Below are 19,993 nucleotides of genomic sequence, written 5' to 3' on the forward strand. Positions count from 1 at the left end.
CGAGTATATAAAATACAATGCTCAATCATGGCCATAAAGAAAAAAGAAAAAAAAAATTCATTCACCAGTTTATTTATTCACATTTAAAAAAAATCTATGTTAAAAGTTATGCTATGCTACATTAGACATAATCCTTTTTTTGATTAAAATTGTCTTATAACTACATCACACTATTTTAAATATTTTCACGTATAAAAAAAACATATTCCGTACAAAATTTATGGCTTTAGTTATTCATCGAATATTTTTATCTTCACACGATCGATACATGATTACACGACCTCTGCATTGATCAATTTTTAATTTATAATAACAGATGTGTACAATGAATATGAAAATGATAATTGTAATTAAATATATAATAAAATGATAATAATACAATCCAAATATTTAAATTTAGAATTTCATGTCGGCAACTGTATTCTACTAACATTCATGCCATAAATTCACATATGCGAGATTTAGTTCCCGTAATATACCTGATATAAAGAAGATATCAATGGGCAATAAATTTAAATTATATTAGTATGTATATGAGTAAATTTTAAAATAATCCTTATAGAAGTTTTCGTGATTTTTTTTGTCAAATGAATTAATTAGTACTTAAAGTGTAGGAACAAGTATGGGTTTTTATGTATTCTATTAATATTAATGACTTATTATGTGTTAATCCCTTATCTGATATAAATTCTATTGTTTTTTAATTACACCTTTAACGGATATTTTATTTCCATGATAGTCGTAATGCAAACACTCAAAATACAGGCACTAAGATCACTAGTTTGAGTTCTACAAGCAAACTGTATGTCGTAAATATGCGTAGTCAATTTTCTTTTGTATTTATGATATTATTACAAGTTTGTGATATTATTAACACAGTAGTTTAGTCGATAATTATAATACTATGTATTCTTAGTTATTATTGTTAGATTCATTATATATTTCACTGAAACGGTATGCGAAAAACAAATTAAAACATAGACTTTTTATGATGAAACATTAAAGACCAATTGATTATAAGAATTAATAACAACTTTTAAGACCTTAATGTTTAAATAAAACATAACAAATACTACACTTATACATTATACATGAAATGATATGATTACATTTACACAGATCTGATCCTTCTGTATCCTTAATTAGAGCACAACCTTAAAGCGAACGAACGAGATAATTAAAAGTAATTGTACATATATAACCTAATAATTATATAATACGATTATTTTAGTCGATAGCCAGCTGCCGAAAAGTGCCGTCGATACCAAACAGTTCATCGTAGTTGGTTGGTTTCCCTGGTCTTAGGGCTTCATTTGCTTTAATAGAGTCCTGGGCTTTGAACCAATCGCGATACTCTGTCAGCTTTTGAACCCATTTATCTGAAATAAAATGAAAAACAATGCTTTTTACCTTCAAAATTGTATTATTTGATTGGTGTTATACCTCTGCATACTTCTTGGTATATAAGAGCAACTGTGATTGACTTGCAAGTTAACATTAATGAATTATTTGAATATATTTTTAATAAATATGTTATTTTATGAGGACATAAGCCACTAAGAACCTTAGTCTTAATTTATGATTCTTTTTAGGCATTAGAAAAAGTAATAAAATCCTGTGTGAAATTTAAAATAAACTCTATACTCCGATTCAAACTTTGATAAAGAGAAGAGAAGAGAAGCTGTAAAGTGTGAAGAGTTAAAATTGTATTTTAGACGATAAATGCAGTTTGCCCGATGTAATTTCAAGTATCACCGGCTTTAAGACTTTTTCGGATTTCTAAACTTTGTAGTAACTAAGTTACAATGAATATTTCACAAAACTGGGAGGCCGTCGAGCTCTTGGGTCGCTTACGCGGAACTTCCTTGACGTTAGTGGATACAATGGCCCTCGATCAGAGTAAAATGACAACAAAAAGATTATTAATTTCATTTTAAAGCTTCATACGTATATCTTTAAAATTACCTTGAAGTTCATCCATGGTACCGACTTTACCACCGTATTCTTGTGGCAACATTTCCTGCGGTACGTATTTATACAGCCCTTTCATCTCTCTATGGATGTAGATCTAACAAAAACAGAAATGAAAAGAAATGATTAATATAAAAGCTAATGACGGCTATAGTTACAAAGCTGATAAAATCAAGAAATACAAGTAATGTATTAATTAAAGAAAGACGTTTCATTTTGTTTTCTCTTCTCATAAATTTATTAAACTGAAGTTGTTGTAAATAGTGCTGAACGTTATACTCACCCTCTTCCGTATCTTCTCCTTTAGGAAAGGTTTTACAAAAGTTATAAATCTTTCCACTATTGGTGAAGTGTTTACAATGTGTACCTCTTTCAGCTTGACCGGATAGGCCTCCTGTAATATGATCCAATGTAATTAGCAATAAAGCAATAATTTTAAATGTGATCGTTGCTCTGTTTAGTTTGCGTTATAGACAGATATTACAGCGGTGCCAATGTGTGCCAAACAAAGCTCTTAAGTACTATGGCGATAGGCATACCACATAAGCCTTAAGGTTCTGAGGCAGAGAATGCGGACGGGCAAGTGCAGCGAAAGACGTCCCCCCACAAGGTGAACAAATGATCTTGTTAAGGCCGCTGCCGGTCTTATTGGAAATCTCAAGGAGAAGTCCTTGCCCAGCGGTGGACGTTGTGCAGATGGAATTATGACGAATGTTTCTTTGTGACGGACATATACTGTTTTACAATTGATGTTCACTGCGTCACCGGTTTGAGGTAAAATACAGATGTTGTGTTCTGCCAACGTTTTTCTATGTTCAAACTATTTATTGGTTTATCATTTTCAAGTAAGTTATACCTACTTTAGAGAAAAATTACAGCAGTTTAATGCTTACAGTAAATATTAAAAAGGTTACTAATGACAAGACTTTCTAAAATTTGTATTTATAATTATTTTTGTTATTGGAGTTCCACTGGCTTCAAACGAAAAAAAAAGTTGTTCTGAATTTGAATCCGAATCCGAATTTTTTTAATTTTTTGATTATGGTACATATGTTGAAGTAGATGATATACTTTTGCCAACGTAACAAAAATAAAACAAAACCTGGGGATAAATAAGAAATTAAAATAAGAAATTTTGAAATTACCTGAACACAGATCATAAATTTCTTAATAACTGTAGGGGAAAGTCGAGCCAATAGACTGGGTCCGAGCACCGCCGCGTCCAGCACGTAGATATCACCAGCTACGCCTTCGACTTCCTCCGCCATTCGTACATCTCCGATCATTAGTGCAAGCTTTAGTGTGTCAGTGATTTGCCGACCATCTAAGCTTGGGTGAATGCCTAAAACATACAATTTTTAATTAATACCTGTTTATTAAATATGCGAGCTTTAACGACTATAGTAAATAAACTCATCGTGAAGAAAATATTATATACAGTTATAGCAGATCGCTTTAACTTCGAAAAACGCCGATAGATGCCGCTAATGGTCTTTTTGTCTCGCGCCAAAACGAAATAAAAATAAGGTAGTGATACCTTTCTCGGGCTCTTTAAAATTAGAAACTCCATCGTAGGTAATAGCTTGAAAGTGAATTGCTCTACTATTGTTGTAAGTATTGTGAAGGGGAACACAAAAAACCCGTTTAAGTTAGTTGTGGACTTCTCTCAGATGTGGGCGCGTTAGGATTTCGTAGCTTTGAGTTGAAGGATGCCATTGAAAAGAATTCATCTGAATCTAGTTTCTGTCAAGTCGGTATTTCCTGGCATTTTGCTCATGGCGTTTATAATTTATTACTGTAGAAAATGATAACTAAGTAATACTATGAATAAATGAATGAAAATTGTGAAAAGGCATATACTACGTTAATGTCCGAAGTAATGCGCTGATGGTACTTAAATTTAATGAAATTTGGTTGGCATTGATCAAAATCAAATAGTTTTACAAGGTTATGTCAACTGACCGTGTGTTAAGTAAATTGCTTATTATGTAAGACTAGAGTAAAGGCATGCAAAGTTTAAAGTCATAAACCGGACGCAAGGCAAAGACAAAGTAAATTTTTGTCTCTTTAAATTTACATTTCAAGTGCTTACAAAGGGTACCATTTGAAAAAATACAATATACATGAATAAAGGAAAAAGACATGCGGGATTTATGTAAGTTTTCGTTTTCGGAATTTAATTTCTGTGATGCTCTATGGGGCAGCATATCACCTAGAGATAAGTTGGAGAGCTTTAATAACTTTATATCTAGACAGCTATGAGTACAGACATCTAGCTTACCGCCTCGGTGTAGAAAATATAATCTGAAACAATAATCTAATAAACGAATACCTCACAAGGAAGAAACAACAGAAATTATGCTAGAACTGCTTGTTTATGCAAATTCATTACGTGATCTGCGTAACAGGTGAAAATAAACACGGGGAACAAAGACCCTTTTAAAGCGAAGTTGGTATGTGTTAGCTTACTATTATTCGTACGCTAAACAGGCTGATTGATTATGGGCGTAAAAACTTTAAAACGATGAATGTAACCTTCACTTGTTTTCAAAAACCTTTGAAGATTTTAATAGTCATTATCATCAATAGTTATAACTATTGATGATAATAACTATTTATTATCATTCTGAATAAATTGATAAGTTTAAAAAAAGGGCTAATGATTTTTGACTGTAAAATAACTTCAGGTACATATAGTCAATATAATTAATCTTAATAAGTAGTAATACGATTTCTTTACACTATGACCAATCACCTGTATATGGGATTTAATAAAACATAAATATAATATTATGTTAAAAAATCTTATTGTTAGTCATAATAACTGCTACTATTAAAACTATATGTAATATCAACTTTTCTACAAGTGTTATCCAATGTTGATATATCATTATGCAAATAAATCTCTGTAATAGATAATAATTTTTTGTGTTGAAAAAAATATCCGTAATTCACTTTACCTCTGCAAATTGTAACTCTTCTACCGTTAGGTGTAACGCCGGGGAGAGCAGGTCCTTGTCTGTAAAAGAATTAAAAAAATGGTGTTTCGAAAAGATCGTACTATAAAATGTCTGAAGGTAAAAATCTAATCAAGCAAGATAGGAAGTTGGTAACGAAATTTTAAATACAAATGTTTAAAGAGAAGGTAAGGACTTGCAAACGATTTATAGATAAATAAATCATTTGCATCATTTTATAGGTTTTAAAGTTAGTTGAAATTACTAGTCACTTTGTTCTAAAAGTAATTAAAAGAAGGCATATATGACCATTTAAAACACATATTGAAAACTTCGCAATAAAAAAGTTAAAAGGGTACCGTAATAATTTATATGGGATTAATGGTTACCGATAGACCAAGACGAAGATAGATAAACAAAATAAAGTTGCCTAATCTTACCCCTGAATACATTATATGTAATATATTTTTAATTTCTAGTTACTTGTGTACATATAAATTAATTTTAAGTTTCATTATTTTTTTGAATAAGTATAACTTTAAATAAAAAATAGTTGAAAATAATATGTATTACTAACTAATTTTAGTAGATAACTATCTAGTTAAAGAAGTATGTGTTACTATATCATACTATATCAATGATTATAAAAACTTCGAGAATTTACTAATAGAATGTATCGAAATGTAAAAAAATCTTTTCTAGGAATACTTAGAATCGTATGCAAAAATATTGCGGTCGCCGGCATGTGTAATGTTTGTTTACGCAATCATCTATTGCCATAGATCTGTTACGCAGTCCCCGAGTGGTCACGGCTGAATGACCTTCAGGCGACCAAGGCTAATCTTCTTTCACGTCACAAATGTTAGGAAATACGATTTTTTATGCCAGCAATATTATTGCTAAATTTGACTTTTTGGCGAACTAATGATGAATAAAGCATGTCTTTGCCAAATATTGCTTATCTTAGTGAAATTTATTAAGTAGAACTATTGTCAGTTTAATATTTTTCACATTGGTCAAGCTCGCATTCGTGCAACGAGCTTCGAAGGCCACATGGCCATGCCAAGGATTTTTCCTCGAGCTCAAATTAGAATTAAGTAAATCCGTAGATGAACGTGACTCGACATAACTTAGCCAATTGATAAGTTGAAGTGGCACTTGGCAGGTTCGTAAGTTTGTGGAGTGAAGACCGTAAACCAGCAAGTGCAGCGTAAGCCATCCATCTACTAGATAGACAGATGATCTATTTTAGGTCGTCTGTTCTTGAGATGCAGGCCATTTCTTTTTTATCGGAAATCTATAGAGAAGGTCTGGAAATGATAATGATAATAGTGACTTACAATTTGCCTTTCAGTATCTCTCTCAACTCAGGGCTGGTGACATCTCTGTTCGAGAAGAATTCTGGACAAGCTGCGCGCATCGTGAAATACATATCTAATTTTCTCTTGCATTTCTCCAAAGAAAAGCTACTTCCTCGGAGGAAAGTCATCAACGGCATGTCGTCTGTGATAAGAAAAATATAATACAATACATTTTTAAAATCCAACATTTCAACAGTCACAATTAATACAAAGCAAGTATGTTTGATATTTTTGACCATTCGAATTATTATTCTGTTAGCGTTGTTAAAGTTATTACGAATACAAGATTAGAATTATTAAGGACTTCCGCGGTGGATAAATGATTAAAAATTTAATGTCAAAATTAAGCCTACTGATGTGTGATATACGAATCATTATATTGTACAACAAACATAGGCTTAAGATATCTATTAAAAGAAAGCCCAATTAATTAATTAAATGTATTATTTACCCCACTCATCGGGCAAATGCGGTTGTTTACGAAGCCATTCTTTGATTGCGGCCAAATCACGATAGCGTGTATTTATGTCTTCTTTCAGTTCTTCTCGGATCCTCTTTGAAATCTCACCCGAAGGCTGGATTAAAAGTTCGGTTTTTAACTTCATTTTTTCTGTAAGGAAAAACAGTTTAATTGGTTAGTGCTATAATGCCTAGTTTAAAGCTGAAGCGCAGTTTAGATGCCAAGTATTTATTTCTTAATGTCAAAGTAAGAATCGCAGACCCTCAGAAAACGTCCACCAACAAAGTGGAAAAACGACCACATTAAAGTGATATAGGCCGCTTCCAATCGGTCCTTTTGGATATCTATAAGAAAAGCCTAGGTCGAGTAGAAGATTTTCTATGCCTAAAGTGACGCTGATGGTGACGATAATGATGTTATTGGATGTAATTAATCATTTTTTAAAAACACACTTTTCATGCTTAAATTTAAACCAATTATTTTAAATGGATATGAAGACCACCGTCAAATACATACGTCATACATTACCTCATTTTATTAATAAATTCATGGTTGACAGAGAAAACTTTAACTGATATCCTTGTCCTGTTAAATTGTATTATTTATGGCGAAACTAATGGCGTAGTTATTATTATTTAGGACCTCTGAATATTGACCTTGTCGTCAAACATTTCGTGGTTTACATTGTGTGTCCTTCACACGTACGATTATTAATAGGATAACTTTTGGATTGTTTAATGTACTTTTGATATAACGTTATAACAGTAAAAATAAGTAAGACAACCACATTGGTAAACATGGCAGAAAGTTTTTATGGCAATTGATATAAACCAATAATTTTGTTTATTTATACTTTATTGTATGTCGTACAGGAAAGAAAAAGAAATCAGATGAAATAGGCAAAACATTTAATATACTAAGGACTTTATAATCAAACTTTTTTAATTTATTTTAGTTTCATATATATACATTCATTCATATTTTAAATAGTTGCATATAACACAATTTTTATAGTCTAGTTTTATAATAATTTTTCTGGAAGTTCTTTTAAACATAACTGTCAATAACCGTTCCAACTTCACCTTTTCTCACAGTAGGTTTCCGTAATAAACTCTTTTGTTTACAATACATCTCGTCTACTCTTACGTATGAAGTTACATAAATTTGTCACTCATTGCTGCTCAAGTTATTACCAGTAACTGACTTATAATGTCGCAAGTTGCAATTGCCACAGAGTATATTTAATAGTGTATCATAGCTTTGACGTAATTTATAGCATTTGTTCCTTCTATCAACTCTATCTTTAAAATTTACTGTGTAATTAAATACTATTTAATAGGCTATCAAGTAAGTACGACGGATGACATGTTATTTACAGTTTTATTCTGGTTTTTGTCTTTGTATATAGACACAGTAAGATGCAGTCGCGAAATATTAAGTCACCATTATGCCTAACGGTTGTTACTGATTGGTTTCTTTGCTAATTATTTATAAATATATATTAATAAAAATATATACAAGGTCTTCGAAAGACGCTGGAGGTTTGCCGTTTCCAACTAAACCTATTGGATATTCATAGGGGAGGCCTATGTCTATGTAGGTACCGGTAAACAGGATATGTATTATTGAAAGGTCAAGCGACATAATGCCGTGAAAATAACTAATATGGACATAAATAATAAAAAATATTTGGTCTATATTTCATTAATAAAAAGATATATTTTAAATGAATGCTTTTGATAAATAGATATTATAAACTGTTTATTTAAGTATTAATACTTTACTTAGTTATTTACATATAAAAAAAAAACTTTTTCTAATGACATTAATAATATTTCTTGTTACAACAGTTTGAAAAGTAAATACAACTTGTAAATGTAAGGTTAGTAAGTAGATATTTTTAAAAAGAATGGATATGCTAAATCTCGTAAAAAGTTTTCGTTACATATAACCTCTAAAAGATAAAATAATTTAATTATTTATTGAAAGATTTGTTGAATAATGTTTGGTTTGTTTCATAGTTCGCATCATACGATGCAACTATTGTGGCATACACAAGAATAAAAATAAGATATTGATCTCTAAGATACCTCAAATTAATAGGATTATTAGCATTATGCTAATCATACCCATTACTCATTACAAAGTAGGGCTTATCTAGGTTTTTTTTAAATACCAGTAGTGGACACTATACTATAGTTGTTATGAAACTTGGCTCATTGGTATTCTTATAATGAATTGGAACACAGATCTACAAGTTGTCTGTGATAATGAACCTTCAATGTGAAACACCTTCATGACAAAGTAACTTTAGGTACAAATCATACGACATTGTATCTTACAAATGTCTATACATAACATTACATAAACAAATAAGGTACAAACTTTTAACAGTTTCTGGTTAACATAAATTTCAAGGTCATCTAAATCCTAAGCGTATACAACTGCGAACTTGGCGCGATAAAAAGGTGAATGCACCGATCCGTTAAAGGTCTAGTCCATCTTGCAACTCTATAACGGGACTTGTTGGTTCAGCAATCAGACTACTTCAAATGGTCTAAAGTACACAAACGGGATAGCTAGTATATTTACAAGTTAAAGTAGTATGCATAATATGAAACATGAAGTATATAAAAATTACATAACTATTTGCCCGTTTTATGTATTTTTTTTGTTTGTTCAATGAATTGATTAAATATTGAATCTCAATTAAAAAGTTATTTTTTTAAAATAAAACGCAACCGTTCATTTTAGCACATAAACGTCTACTGCAAGGCAAAGGTGTAAAGAATATACCATAATTGCCGCGCTTGGAAAGCGGTTAAGCGATCGCGTTGTAATATTATGGTATATAAAAGATCTGCTGACCATCCCTTAAAAATTTGTTTGTGAGCAGTGACAATTTTATATAATTAATGCACAAAGTTTGAGCTATGTAACATTATATTGAAATCGAACCTATCTCAGTACTCTATCGTTAAGATACTACTGCCCGTGTTGATAAACAACTGATAATTTTGACAAGGAATTAATTTTCCGTAGTAAAAAGGTTCAAATTGCTTTATTCATCAAAATTATCTTCCAGACAAAAGCTTTTCAGAGGCAGAAATACCTCGATTTCGTTATAAGTCGTACTGTTGACTTTTTTCATTTCTTTTATTTATTTATATATTTACTATATATTTTACATCAAGAGAACATAAAAATCATATGAAATAGATAAAAAATAAATTACGTCTTATCGCAAAACCCGATTTCTTCTAGGTAACTATTATTTTATTACTTTTTGTCATGACTATTGCTTCACTATAAAATTTCTTATTAATATATGTCTCAGATTTTTATATATTATTTTTATATTATCCTTGGTAATTATGAATAGTGAAAATGTTTATATTAGGAGTACCGTAGAGTAATGTCACTTTCTTAAGTCAAATTCACACGACTACATTTTTCACAAGTTTTTATTTCTATTCAACAATATTTTCACCTTCGTTATCAACAACCTTTTGCCATCTAGTATACAACGTCTTTCAACTACATAATAAGCTACCAAATGGCAATCAAATATCGACATGCGCAGAAACGACATTACTTTCTGGTCCCCCTAATATAATAGAAAAAGTTCATACAACTATTTATAACATTCCAACACATTAGTGTTGGAATGTTATAAATCTTAATCATAGCAAAGTCAAATCAAGTGTAGCTTTAATATGTCGACTTAACAGTAATAAAGCTTTCATTTTTTAGAGAAGCGTTGCAAAAAAGTAGGTTATTGACCTAATTTCATACGGTAACTGACTTTAGAAAGATTAATTTTGGTTTGTTCTTTCAATTAGAATATTATATATAATATGTGGAACATACCACCTTCTGATAACAGTTTGTTGAAATAGACGTATATGAATACGTAACGCATAGAAAACTTATGTAAAATGTATGAGTGGAGTATGTTTCCAATAGAATAATTTTAAATATATTCCACAGTTAATTTTTGAAGAATATTAAACATTAAATTACATAACTCTTCAATTTTAAATAATCATTTATTAAATGACACTGACCCGTTGACTTGCTGGCAGGTTATGAAATTTCGAAATAACCTCAGAAAAAAATATGTTACGATAAAAATAAACACCTTTGTGGATAAAGGCGAGTATACATTTTACATTTTAGGCGAGTATCATTATACAAAAGAATCGAATTTGGTATTTGGTGGTAATGAAAGTGGCAACACAAAGATTAAGTGAAAGGTAACAAAAAAACGTTCTAAGCGGTTTGTGAGAGTGATCTATAAATTACTATTAGTGAATATAGAGCGATTTGTTACTACGAAGATATCCAACACTTATAATCTCTTTGATCTATTTTTCATATTTGAATTTGTTAATGCTTAAGGAAACAAAAAACAATTCTGGTGTAGGGTCACTTACTATTATTTTCAAATTAAAGAGCGCAAACATGAGGTTATACAAGAAATTCTAGGAAATTTGTTAATTTTAAGATCGTATGAATCACAAGAATTAAAATTATTTATTATGGGAATATCTTGTCACTCTATGGAATATATTTTTTTTTATTTGTCGATGTTCTTTGGGCGAGGCCTAGGTCTTGCAACAGGCATTTATATGCCGACATCAAAGAATGAATGAATGATATTGTGAAATTGTTTCACATTTCATTTGTTTTCAAATTCTTCTTGATGATTATCATTAGAGCAATGATTTCATAAGTCGTCGGCCATTTGGATTCTAAATCGGTTTCCCAACTGTCTTCATAAACGAAAACTGATTTTGCAGACCTACAAAATCCAAAAATCAACACCACATCGACTCTTTAACACAAAATTTCAACTGTAACTTTTAAGATAGCATATAAATTGTGTTATGAGTACTATTTGCTTATACACATTTAAATCGGTTGAAAAACCATTTTCGTATTTTTACGTTCGTTTTTTTTCGATAAACGTTGCCAATTTTGTGCAAAATTATGTGTTCGTGTGTAAAAGGTTTTCAGGCTCCTTTTGTCTTAATTTGTTTTCAACGCATATGCGCGACTGAACACGAATGAAATCATTATCAAGTTCAAGTCCAAACATGCACCTTATTTACTATACTGTCCTACATCAAGCTTGAATGTTCATTTCCATTTTGAGATACATTAAAGACTGAATTAGGGGTCCATCTACCACAGTATTTATTTTATTTTTAATGTTTGGTGTTAAATTTTTTTGTCATAAACAATTACTCCCTAAGTTGTAATATAAATTGTTAATTACACTTTATATTCACAGTTATTACTTTTTAAAATATTATTAATTAATCGCAAGAAGTTTTAAATCAGTACGTTTTTTTTCAATAGATAAGATTCGTAAAATAATTTTACTCTAGTTTTCTGGAGTATAGCTTCATTTTGAAAAAGGAATCTCTTGCTCAAAATATTTTGGCAGTTCTTATGCATACACTAGAATACATACAACTGTAATTTAAGACTAATAATATACATGAGATATCTTTAGGTCATGGCTACTAGTAATTTTTCCTTACATTGTTTGGCCATACCAGTTGACATACAATAACCGTAATTGTACCGCATATGTATAATAACTATAAATACAAAGTGTTGAAATTTCGGCCATAGTTCAGTTGGTTTGTTTAGGTGTAGTTTCGCTCCTATTTATTAACGAATAATATATGTACTTTCTCTTATTTTTAATTCCGCAAGGTCTACAAATCATGTCATAATGGTATAGTAGTAGTGTTAATAATTCTGTAACAAAATTTAGTGTTTAACATTTTGGGTCAATGAATCAAGATGCATTTAAATATATTGGCGGGTGTTATGAAAACTACCAAATTAGAATGTTAATTATTATTAAAATGATTGCAATATTCGATGATATTGTAGTGTGCTTTCAGCCTTGTAACATCTGGCTGTTAAGATACCAGCCTCTTTTCATACACGAGCTGTTATCTTCTCAGTTTTTTAGGCCCCAGCATTTTTTTAAGAGCTTCACGTTTTGAATATTTCGAGCAATTTTAAAGAAATCAATATAATTAATCACAACACATTTTCTACACCTAAAATTTAACAACTACTCCACCAATTTGGACTATTTCATTTAATATGTTTTCGCGAAGGCACAAAGAAAGTTCTAACGATGAGAAAATATTTAAATATTAGTTGTAAATTAATAAAAAAAATATACTTTTCCTATACAAACCAAAAAGTAAATTAGAACACCTGTTCCGAACTGTCAAACATTAGAACTCAATAAAAACAGAAGGAGTGTTAGGATTAACTTTAGTTAATCGGATTATTAATGTCTTGTATCTACAAAACTTATTTCTGTAAGTAATTGTTGAATTATTAATACATAAAAGCAATACGTCGGAGAAAAATCTCAGTAATGTTTATCTGTAACATAATTTTAACCATTACAATAAAATTCCAATATAACAGTTTCGAAAAATGTACTTATATTTGGGTAGTAACATAGTTTAGAGATCCGAAGGCTCTGGCGGTTTAAGCGACAACTCTCTTTCATTTGTGCCGCGGGTGATGCGTTTGCCCACCAACAAGATTTAAAAGTATTATTTTGTTCTCAATAATTTTTAACAATCAAGTGCTTACAAAGTATGCTAATTTAAAATAATGTTCAAATAAATCATTTTCAACAATAACGTGGTTTAACTCATAAAAAGCTAGTGTCTTGAACATGGTAGATAGTCAGAAGCCAAGTTTCTTTTTTGTTCTTTACTTGTTTAAAAACGATTAAAATGTTATTAATTCAGTATCATTTATATATAGGGTAATTAAAGAAAAAAACGGAGTGAAGACACATTTGCATGTTACTTCGCGCGATGCCGGCGCCGTACTAAGTCATACAAGTTGGTAGCTTGGTATCTCGCGCCGGCGCGAAATCGGCTCTTCATCGTACACACCGCGTCTCGCGCCGAAGTCGTTAACAACGCGGTCACGCAGGCAAATAAATATAAGTAATCAGTGTAAAATACGTCTTATTTATTTGATTACAATTGGTTTGCCAACAACTGTAGATAGTAGTAGTAATGGTATTCAGTGTTCATATAAATTTACAGCTAAGTAATTTTTTATATTATATAGTGAACAATAGTCCGTAAAAAGGCTTTACATGTGCATAGCATTAGACAATTTTATGAGAAGTCGTCTATGTTATGTTTACTTATGTTAATTTTCCATTGGTGTTTTTTTTCATTGCTTTAAAGTGAATTTCTTAAATACTTTTCAGAAAGTACGCGATACGGCACATTTATTCATCAGCTTCATTAACACGGTAAAGTAAAAAAAATCAAAAGGACGTTTACCATTTTGCGCCAGAAATTGATTTACTTTATACTAAAACTTAACAATGACGATATATAACAAGTTCTAAATATAATCATAGTGTTTCAACACGTTATTCTACAATTAATTCTGATGGATACTACACTAATAGAAACTTCAACCTTTATCTCATCATACCAGCCGTAAGACGTTTACTATTTGACATGGGCCTCCTTATATCTTCAATAGAAACGATTGGAAGAAACCTGCATCCTCTCGTATTCTTGTTGATGGGCATTTTACAGTGCGTTTGCAGGTCAATGATCTCCAATCTAGAACTTTAGGGCCGTGTGCCATATATTCTGTGCGCTATGTGACTCGCCCACTGCTACATCCATTTGCCAGTGTATTGATCTATGTTGAATACATTCGCTTCGTATATGGATCTGATTGCTAATTCAATTCAGCATTTATTTTAAATAAAAGTAAGTAAAACGAACTATTCATAAAAATGTACCACAGATGTACGTGGATGCTTGTTTGCCTGTTACTTATTTCCACAACTTGACGATCTGCTCGAAAATCTTTAACTACCTTCAGAAAAAAAAAATATTTTCGGAAAAAAGTTTCAATTCTAAGCACATTGTAGAATTTACAAGGCTTAAATGGTGTAAAGTTAAGATCATAAATACGTACATTAATGCTTAAGAGTTGGTTACAATATATTGACTACAATGCTATTGAAACTGTAATTAATGGTTCTAACACAACACATGAACGAATATATATCATTGTATTATAGTCTACACTTAACAAGCACTATATAGCTTCATAACTTATGTCAAGTAATATTAGAATTGATTTCCCGAGACATTACGATACATGAGGTTTTGTTTATTTTGTGAAATTTAAAGATTTATTAATTTTTGTATAAATTCGTGTTGCATGTATAATTTGAATATGGATATGAATAATCTTTTCAACCGGGATGTAGCGATACTGAAGTATTGACTCAATAAATCGTTTCAAGTTATTTGTATAGTTTGCTTATGTACTTGACGTGAGCGCTATTTAAATACACCATTAAAATATTTGTTTAGATCATGAAGTATATTTTACATGTAATCGTGAAGTCATAATGTCGTGAATACGTATTTTATCGTATGATGTTTATACAATAAATACAAATTTCTTTTAGTTTTTTTTTAGTTTTGTATTTTTCTTTTTTTTAGTTTTTAGTTTGTCTAGTGCAAGATTTAGTTTCATGAAGATGTAAAATCAGTTTTGATTTTATCTCAGAAAGATTAAGTACAACTAAACAAACATGTACATATATGTTTGAATATTTAAAATATTATTAACATTGTTTTGACAGTTACTAAATAAATGGAGCGAAGAATCTAAATTTAAGTTCGGTATATTTCGACATTGTGCATCTGTATTTATAGCAAATTTAAAAAAAAGTTTTTTTTTTAATTATTTCTGTTTGATAACAAAATCTTAATTAAATTTACCCGCAGGAAAACTTTTTTATTAATGACTACATTGTATGAAATATTGCGCATGTAATCCATGTATGAATATATATATATATATCAAATTCATTAATAAAAAAATGAATAATTACTTCATCATGTTATGTGGGTAGTACCATTTTAAATAAACGGGGCTTTTATCTAAATATTTCGCCAATTTCAAAACGATATCCTGATGAAATGGCAGACTTTAAGTTTCACAATGACTTATCTAAATATTACGCTCCCACACAAGTGGGATAGTGTTGTAATTTAAGCTCAAAGCAGGTTCTTAAGCAACACCCAAATTAAGTCGAAAAAAGAGAAAGACTATTCGAAGTTTGTTTTTATAAAACATTGCCATTCTAAATAGATATTAAACATAGGGTTTCTCTCTAGAAAAAGGTTTGTATATTTGTTTTGTCCAAAATTGTTCCATATAATTTTGTTCTCGAAAAACAAATATTATTACATTTAATTACATATAATTTATATTATATATATATATTTTAATTACATATAAAATTATAACAAAATTACTTAACATTTATTTAAAATTATTTACCTTTTGGCGCCTTTACTGCGTGAATCCAAACGTTACAGATTAAATAAAATCCGTTGATATTTGTGATACGTAGGACCGCGTTCGTCGTCCACCAAGACTCGCTTGATACTGACCCCGTCTTGCTACACTCTGCAAGCTGTTGAGAAATGCACTTCGGAATCAACCTGATGCTTCGTTTAAACTCGTTTCGTTTGCAACTTTACTTGATCCAGTGCTAGATGTCACCAGTTATAAATATTAATTTGATTTTCAAATTTATACAAGAAATGTATATTCTTGACCGAGTCACCTTATTAGACAAAAATAAATATGATTTCTTGACTAAGTAAAATTATATTTTTTAACTTGAGCATGAATTTCAAAATATTTATTACTGAAAATATTCACGAAAATTGCGATTCTTAACAAAATATTCGAATAAAAAATTTATAAGTTCGTCGGCTGTGAAGCTCTTAATCATTCATTGGGCAATAGAGAATGTTCGGTATTTCCCTATGTTTCATAGACGTAAGAAAGTAATCTATATACATAGCGCAGCAAACTGGCAAGTTGCAGTGACATTGGATAGGCCACATAGCGCGCAGAAAAGATGGCTGCTGGGTCTTAATTTTCAGGAGTGGACACCACGAACCAGAGAGTGCAGGACGTCCATCCTCAGCGTGGACGGATGACCTTGTAAGTTCGACGTAAGACGCTGGAAGCAGGCCGCATCCATCACGTCTCCCTCTCGGTCTGATGATAAAATTTTTGTACCATAGATTATAAGTTTCAGAATGTTACTATTGATAGGTAAATTTTTTAGTAATATATAAGTGATTAAACGAACGATTATATAAATTTCTTATCATAGTCTCCATAATGTAATTGCGAAGTATATTACGCTTTCTACATTAAATAAATTAATAATAACTTCCACGTGTGTAAACGCTCCTCGAAAATACACACGTCAATAGTTTACCTAATAAGTTTGAGATTTCCATTACTTAGAATAACAAATTATTAAAAAAAAAAACGATGAAATGTGGGAACTTTTAGGCTGCTACTATGCAATAATATTTTACTGTAGACATTGTTAAAAAGACAAATTTAACATAATCAGAAATTTTTACATGTCTATAATTGATAAGTTAATTTTAAATATACAGATTTGACTTTTTTACATTTAGCAAAAACAGTAGGACAGTTAGTAAAAAGAAAATGATAGGCAAAAAGATTAGAATACGGGTATATATATATAAAATTTATAATTACCTTCAGTATGGTTATTTCATTATAATTATAATTTTACTGTCAAAGACATGTCTTTATCATTTTATGTACGCTGGGTATAAATTTGAAATTATGGTATTATAGAGAATCTTCTGCCATTATCGTCATTTCAGCCGTAGGAAGTACAACGCTGGACATAGGTGATGAATAATTAATAGTTATCACTGTGGAGAAAATATTGCCAGATTATTTCAATAAGACTGAAAGTAGTATCAAATTGAGATCTTCTGTAATGACATCATGATCAATAACCTTTCTGAGATATGTTTTGTTTATTAGCAAAATTGTTCAAGTGAGCACTAAATCTAGTAGAGCAATAGCAGTCCCGTGAAAGAGGACTGGGACTTGCCATAGCAGGCCGCGGGTTCGATTTCCTTCATACAATTTTATGAAATGTGAATTATTTACACTTTGTTTATTATATAGGATTGCCACTGCTCACAAAGAAGTTTCGATAAGGGTAGCAGCGTCGAGATGCATATTTTTATTGACAAAGTGATCCACATTAGGAATTTATGGCAATAGTAAATAATATTTTAATTTTTAACGATTAGGTAACAACGTATTATCGTGATTGTAATTTACTATTTACTCTATGTTCATCTTTATTGATGAAATTTATAAAAGAAATCATGTTTCAAAGGTCGTTCATATTTCGTTCTGTTAGTAATGAATATAGGTGACCAAGTGAAAGAGCGAGGACGGTAGTTTCCTAACAGATCGTGAGAATATACGACAAACAAAGCCACGCTGTTCGTAATATAAGTTCTGAACAATGTTACAACACACGCTGATCGCTAGTGAAATCCCCGAGTATTTAACTTTTCTGATTATAAATACGATGTTTACGATAGAATACACTTTTTGTTGGTATGTTGTATGGTATAGTTTATAATCATAATAAAAGAGAGATATTAATTTGAAATAAGAAGTATATAAATGCATAATTAATAAACATGTAAGTTAATGTTTTAGTTTATCTATACTTTGTTGTGCACACTACGGAATAGTACCTCTATAACACAAAGTTATATAAGAAATGACAATATTACAATATAAATTTCCTGAGGGTGTGCAGTACAGTCTTCTGCGTTCCATAATACGACACTACAATCGCCACCCCACATGTCAGGCGTAGCGAATATGGTATATATAAATCTTTAGGAAAGTCATCCAAGGGTATCTTAATGTAAAATTTGTTTAAAAATTTTTTATAATTATTTATAAATAATTGTGTAATGCTGTAGGTTTGCACTATCAATTAAAATTTTAATTGATTTTGAATAAAGAACCTTAGGCTCAATTTTCTGGTATTGGTTCCGAGGTATTGTTTCGATTCTGAACTTGAATTATGTTTAGGTATTTTATTAGGCAATAACAATGGATTATGGAAACTTGTTTCCAATATCTATTTATTAGTCTCACGATGTTACTCAGTACGTGGATTTTGTCCATCCCTCCGTGATTTTGCTGAAAAAAAAAAACTCCGAACCATAATTGAAATATAATTATTATAGTAACTTGGAATTTTATGCAGACAATGTAATTGCAAATAATAGTTTACATATTTGACAAAATAAAAATAGTGTACAAAATAGAAAAAAGTAACCGTGGATAATAATGTCAGGCAAAATCTTTAATAATTTAGTTCTTTGGAACCTGGAAAGATTAGAGCTAGGCTATGTTCGTACATACTCAACCATGTTTTTTTCGCTGCTTTTTAACAACGACCAGCTGTTCCAGACCGTTTTGTTATAGCCGTCTCTTTTTCTGTTTTTTCGTATTGGCGTTTGTATTTCTCGCTACCAATTGTAATATACAATATTTATTAATTACAATAAATTATTTATCAGGAAAAAAGCACTGGTGTCATTAAACAATAATTGATATTACCATCAAGCATTTGTAAAAGAGACAAAGAAATCGTCACGACAATAAGGATTGTTCTTTTTAGCGTTTCCCTGAACTCATGACAAAGGAAATCGTATGTTGTCAGCAAATTTAGAGAAAGATAAGAAATGAAGACATTGAATGGAAAACAATCTGTCAAATTCAAAATAGCTTTTATGTGTATCGCCAAAGGGCTTAAATTACTTTAAGGGTTGATTTAAACCACGGTTTGATTTAAAGATGTTAAATCAGCACGTTCTTTCAAGGCTTAATGGTAAACACTCAGCAACGGATAAATGATGGATCAGATTCAATAAAAGAAAATTGAATATAAAAAATGTGGTATATTTTATTAGAATAAGGCTTATTTTATTGTCACCCTTGTATATAAATGTAATTTTACAAAAACACCACGATGATTATGTCTAAATAATTACTAAATCAATTTAATTGTAGGACAGTATTAAAAATGAATAATTCCCAATTTTTATTTAACTCAAACTCGTCGCTAAATCGATGTATAATTACAGAATTTTGGAAATAATTGTATAAATAGAATTAAACTTTCAATGAGAGTTGAATGATTGTTTTAAATGAAAACGCTTTCATAGTTCAATGTTAGTTCCTTGGAATTTATATCATCATTAGGACCTTGAGTATTGAGGATACCTAGCTTATCTAGCTGGACTCTACTTACT

The 19,993-nt window shown here is 30.4% G+C and overlaps 1 protein-coding gene across 1 annotated transcript; it reads right to left on the reverse strand.

The window, feature by feature from the left end:
* Positions 1 to 616: 616 nt before the first annotated feature.
* Positions 617 to 16,305, reverse strand: LOC137924020 (alpha-tocopherol transfer protein-like). The gene is made up of 8 exons (XM_068767313.1): positions 16,137 to 16,305; positions 6,741 to 6,899; positions 6,269 to 6,431; positions 4,932 to 4,990; positions 3,117 to 3,313; positions 2,255 to 2,365; positions 1,966 to 2,068; positions 617 to 1,379 (listed from the first exon to the last, which is right to left on the reverse strand). The coding sequence occupies exons 2-8, from the start codon at positions 6,892 to 6,894 to the stop codon at positions 1,228 to 1,230; spliced, it is 939 nt and encodes a 312-aa protein (XP_068623414.1). The 5' UTR covers positions 6,895 to 6,899; positions 16,137 to 16,305; the 3' UTR covers positions 617 to 1,227.
* Positions 16,306 to 19,993: the final 3,688 nt, after the last annotated feature.

Source organism: Battus philenor, unplaced genomic scaffold (assembly GCF_028537555.1).
Source record: "Battus philenor isolate CCGP_79_NKW_IND1 unplaced genomic scaffold, ilBatPhil1.0.hap1 SCAF_23, whole genome shotgun sequence".
Lineage (NCBI taxonomy): Eukaryota > Metazoa > Arthropoda > Insecta > Lepidoptera > Papilionidae > Battus > Battus philenor.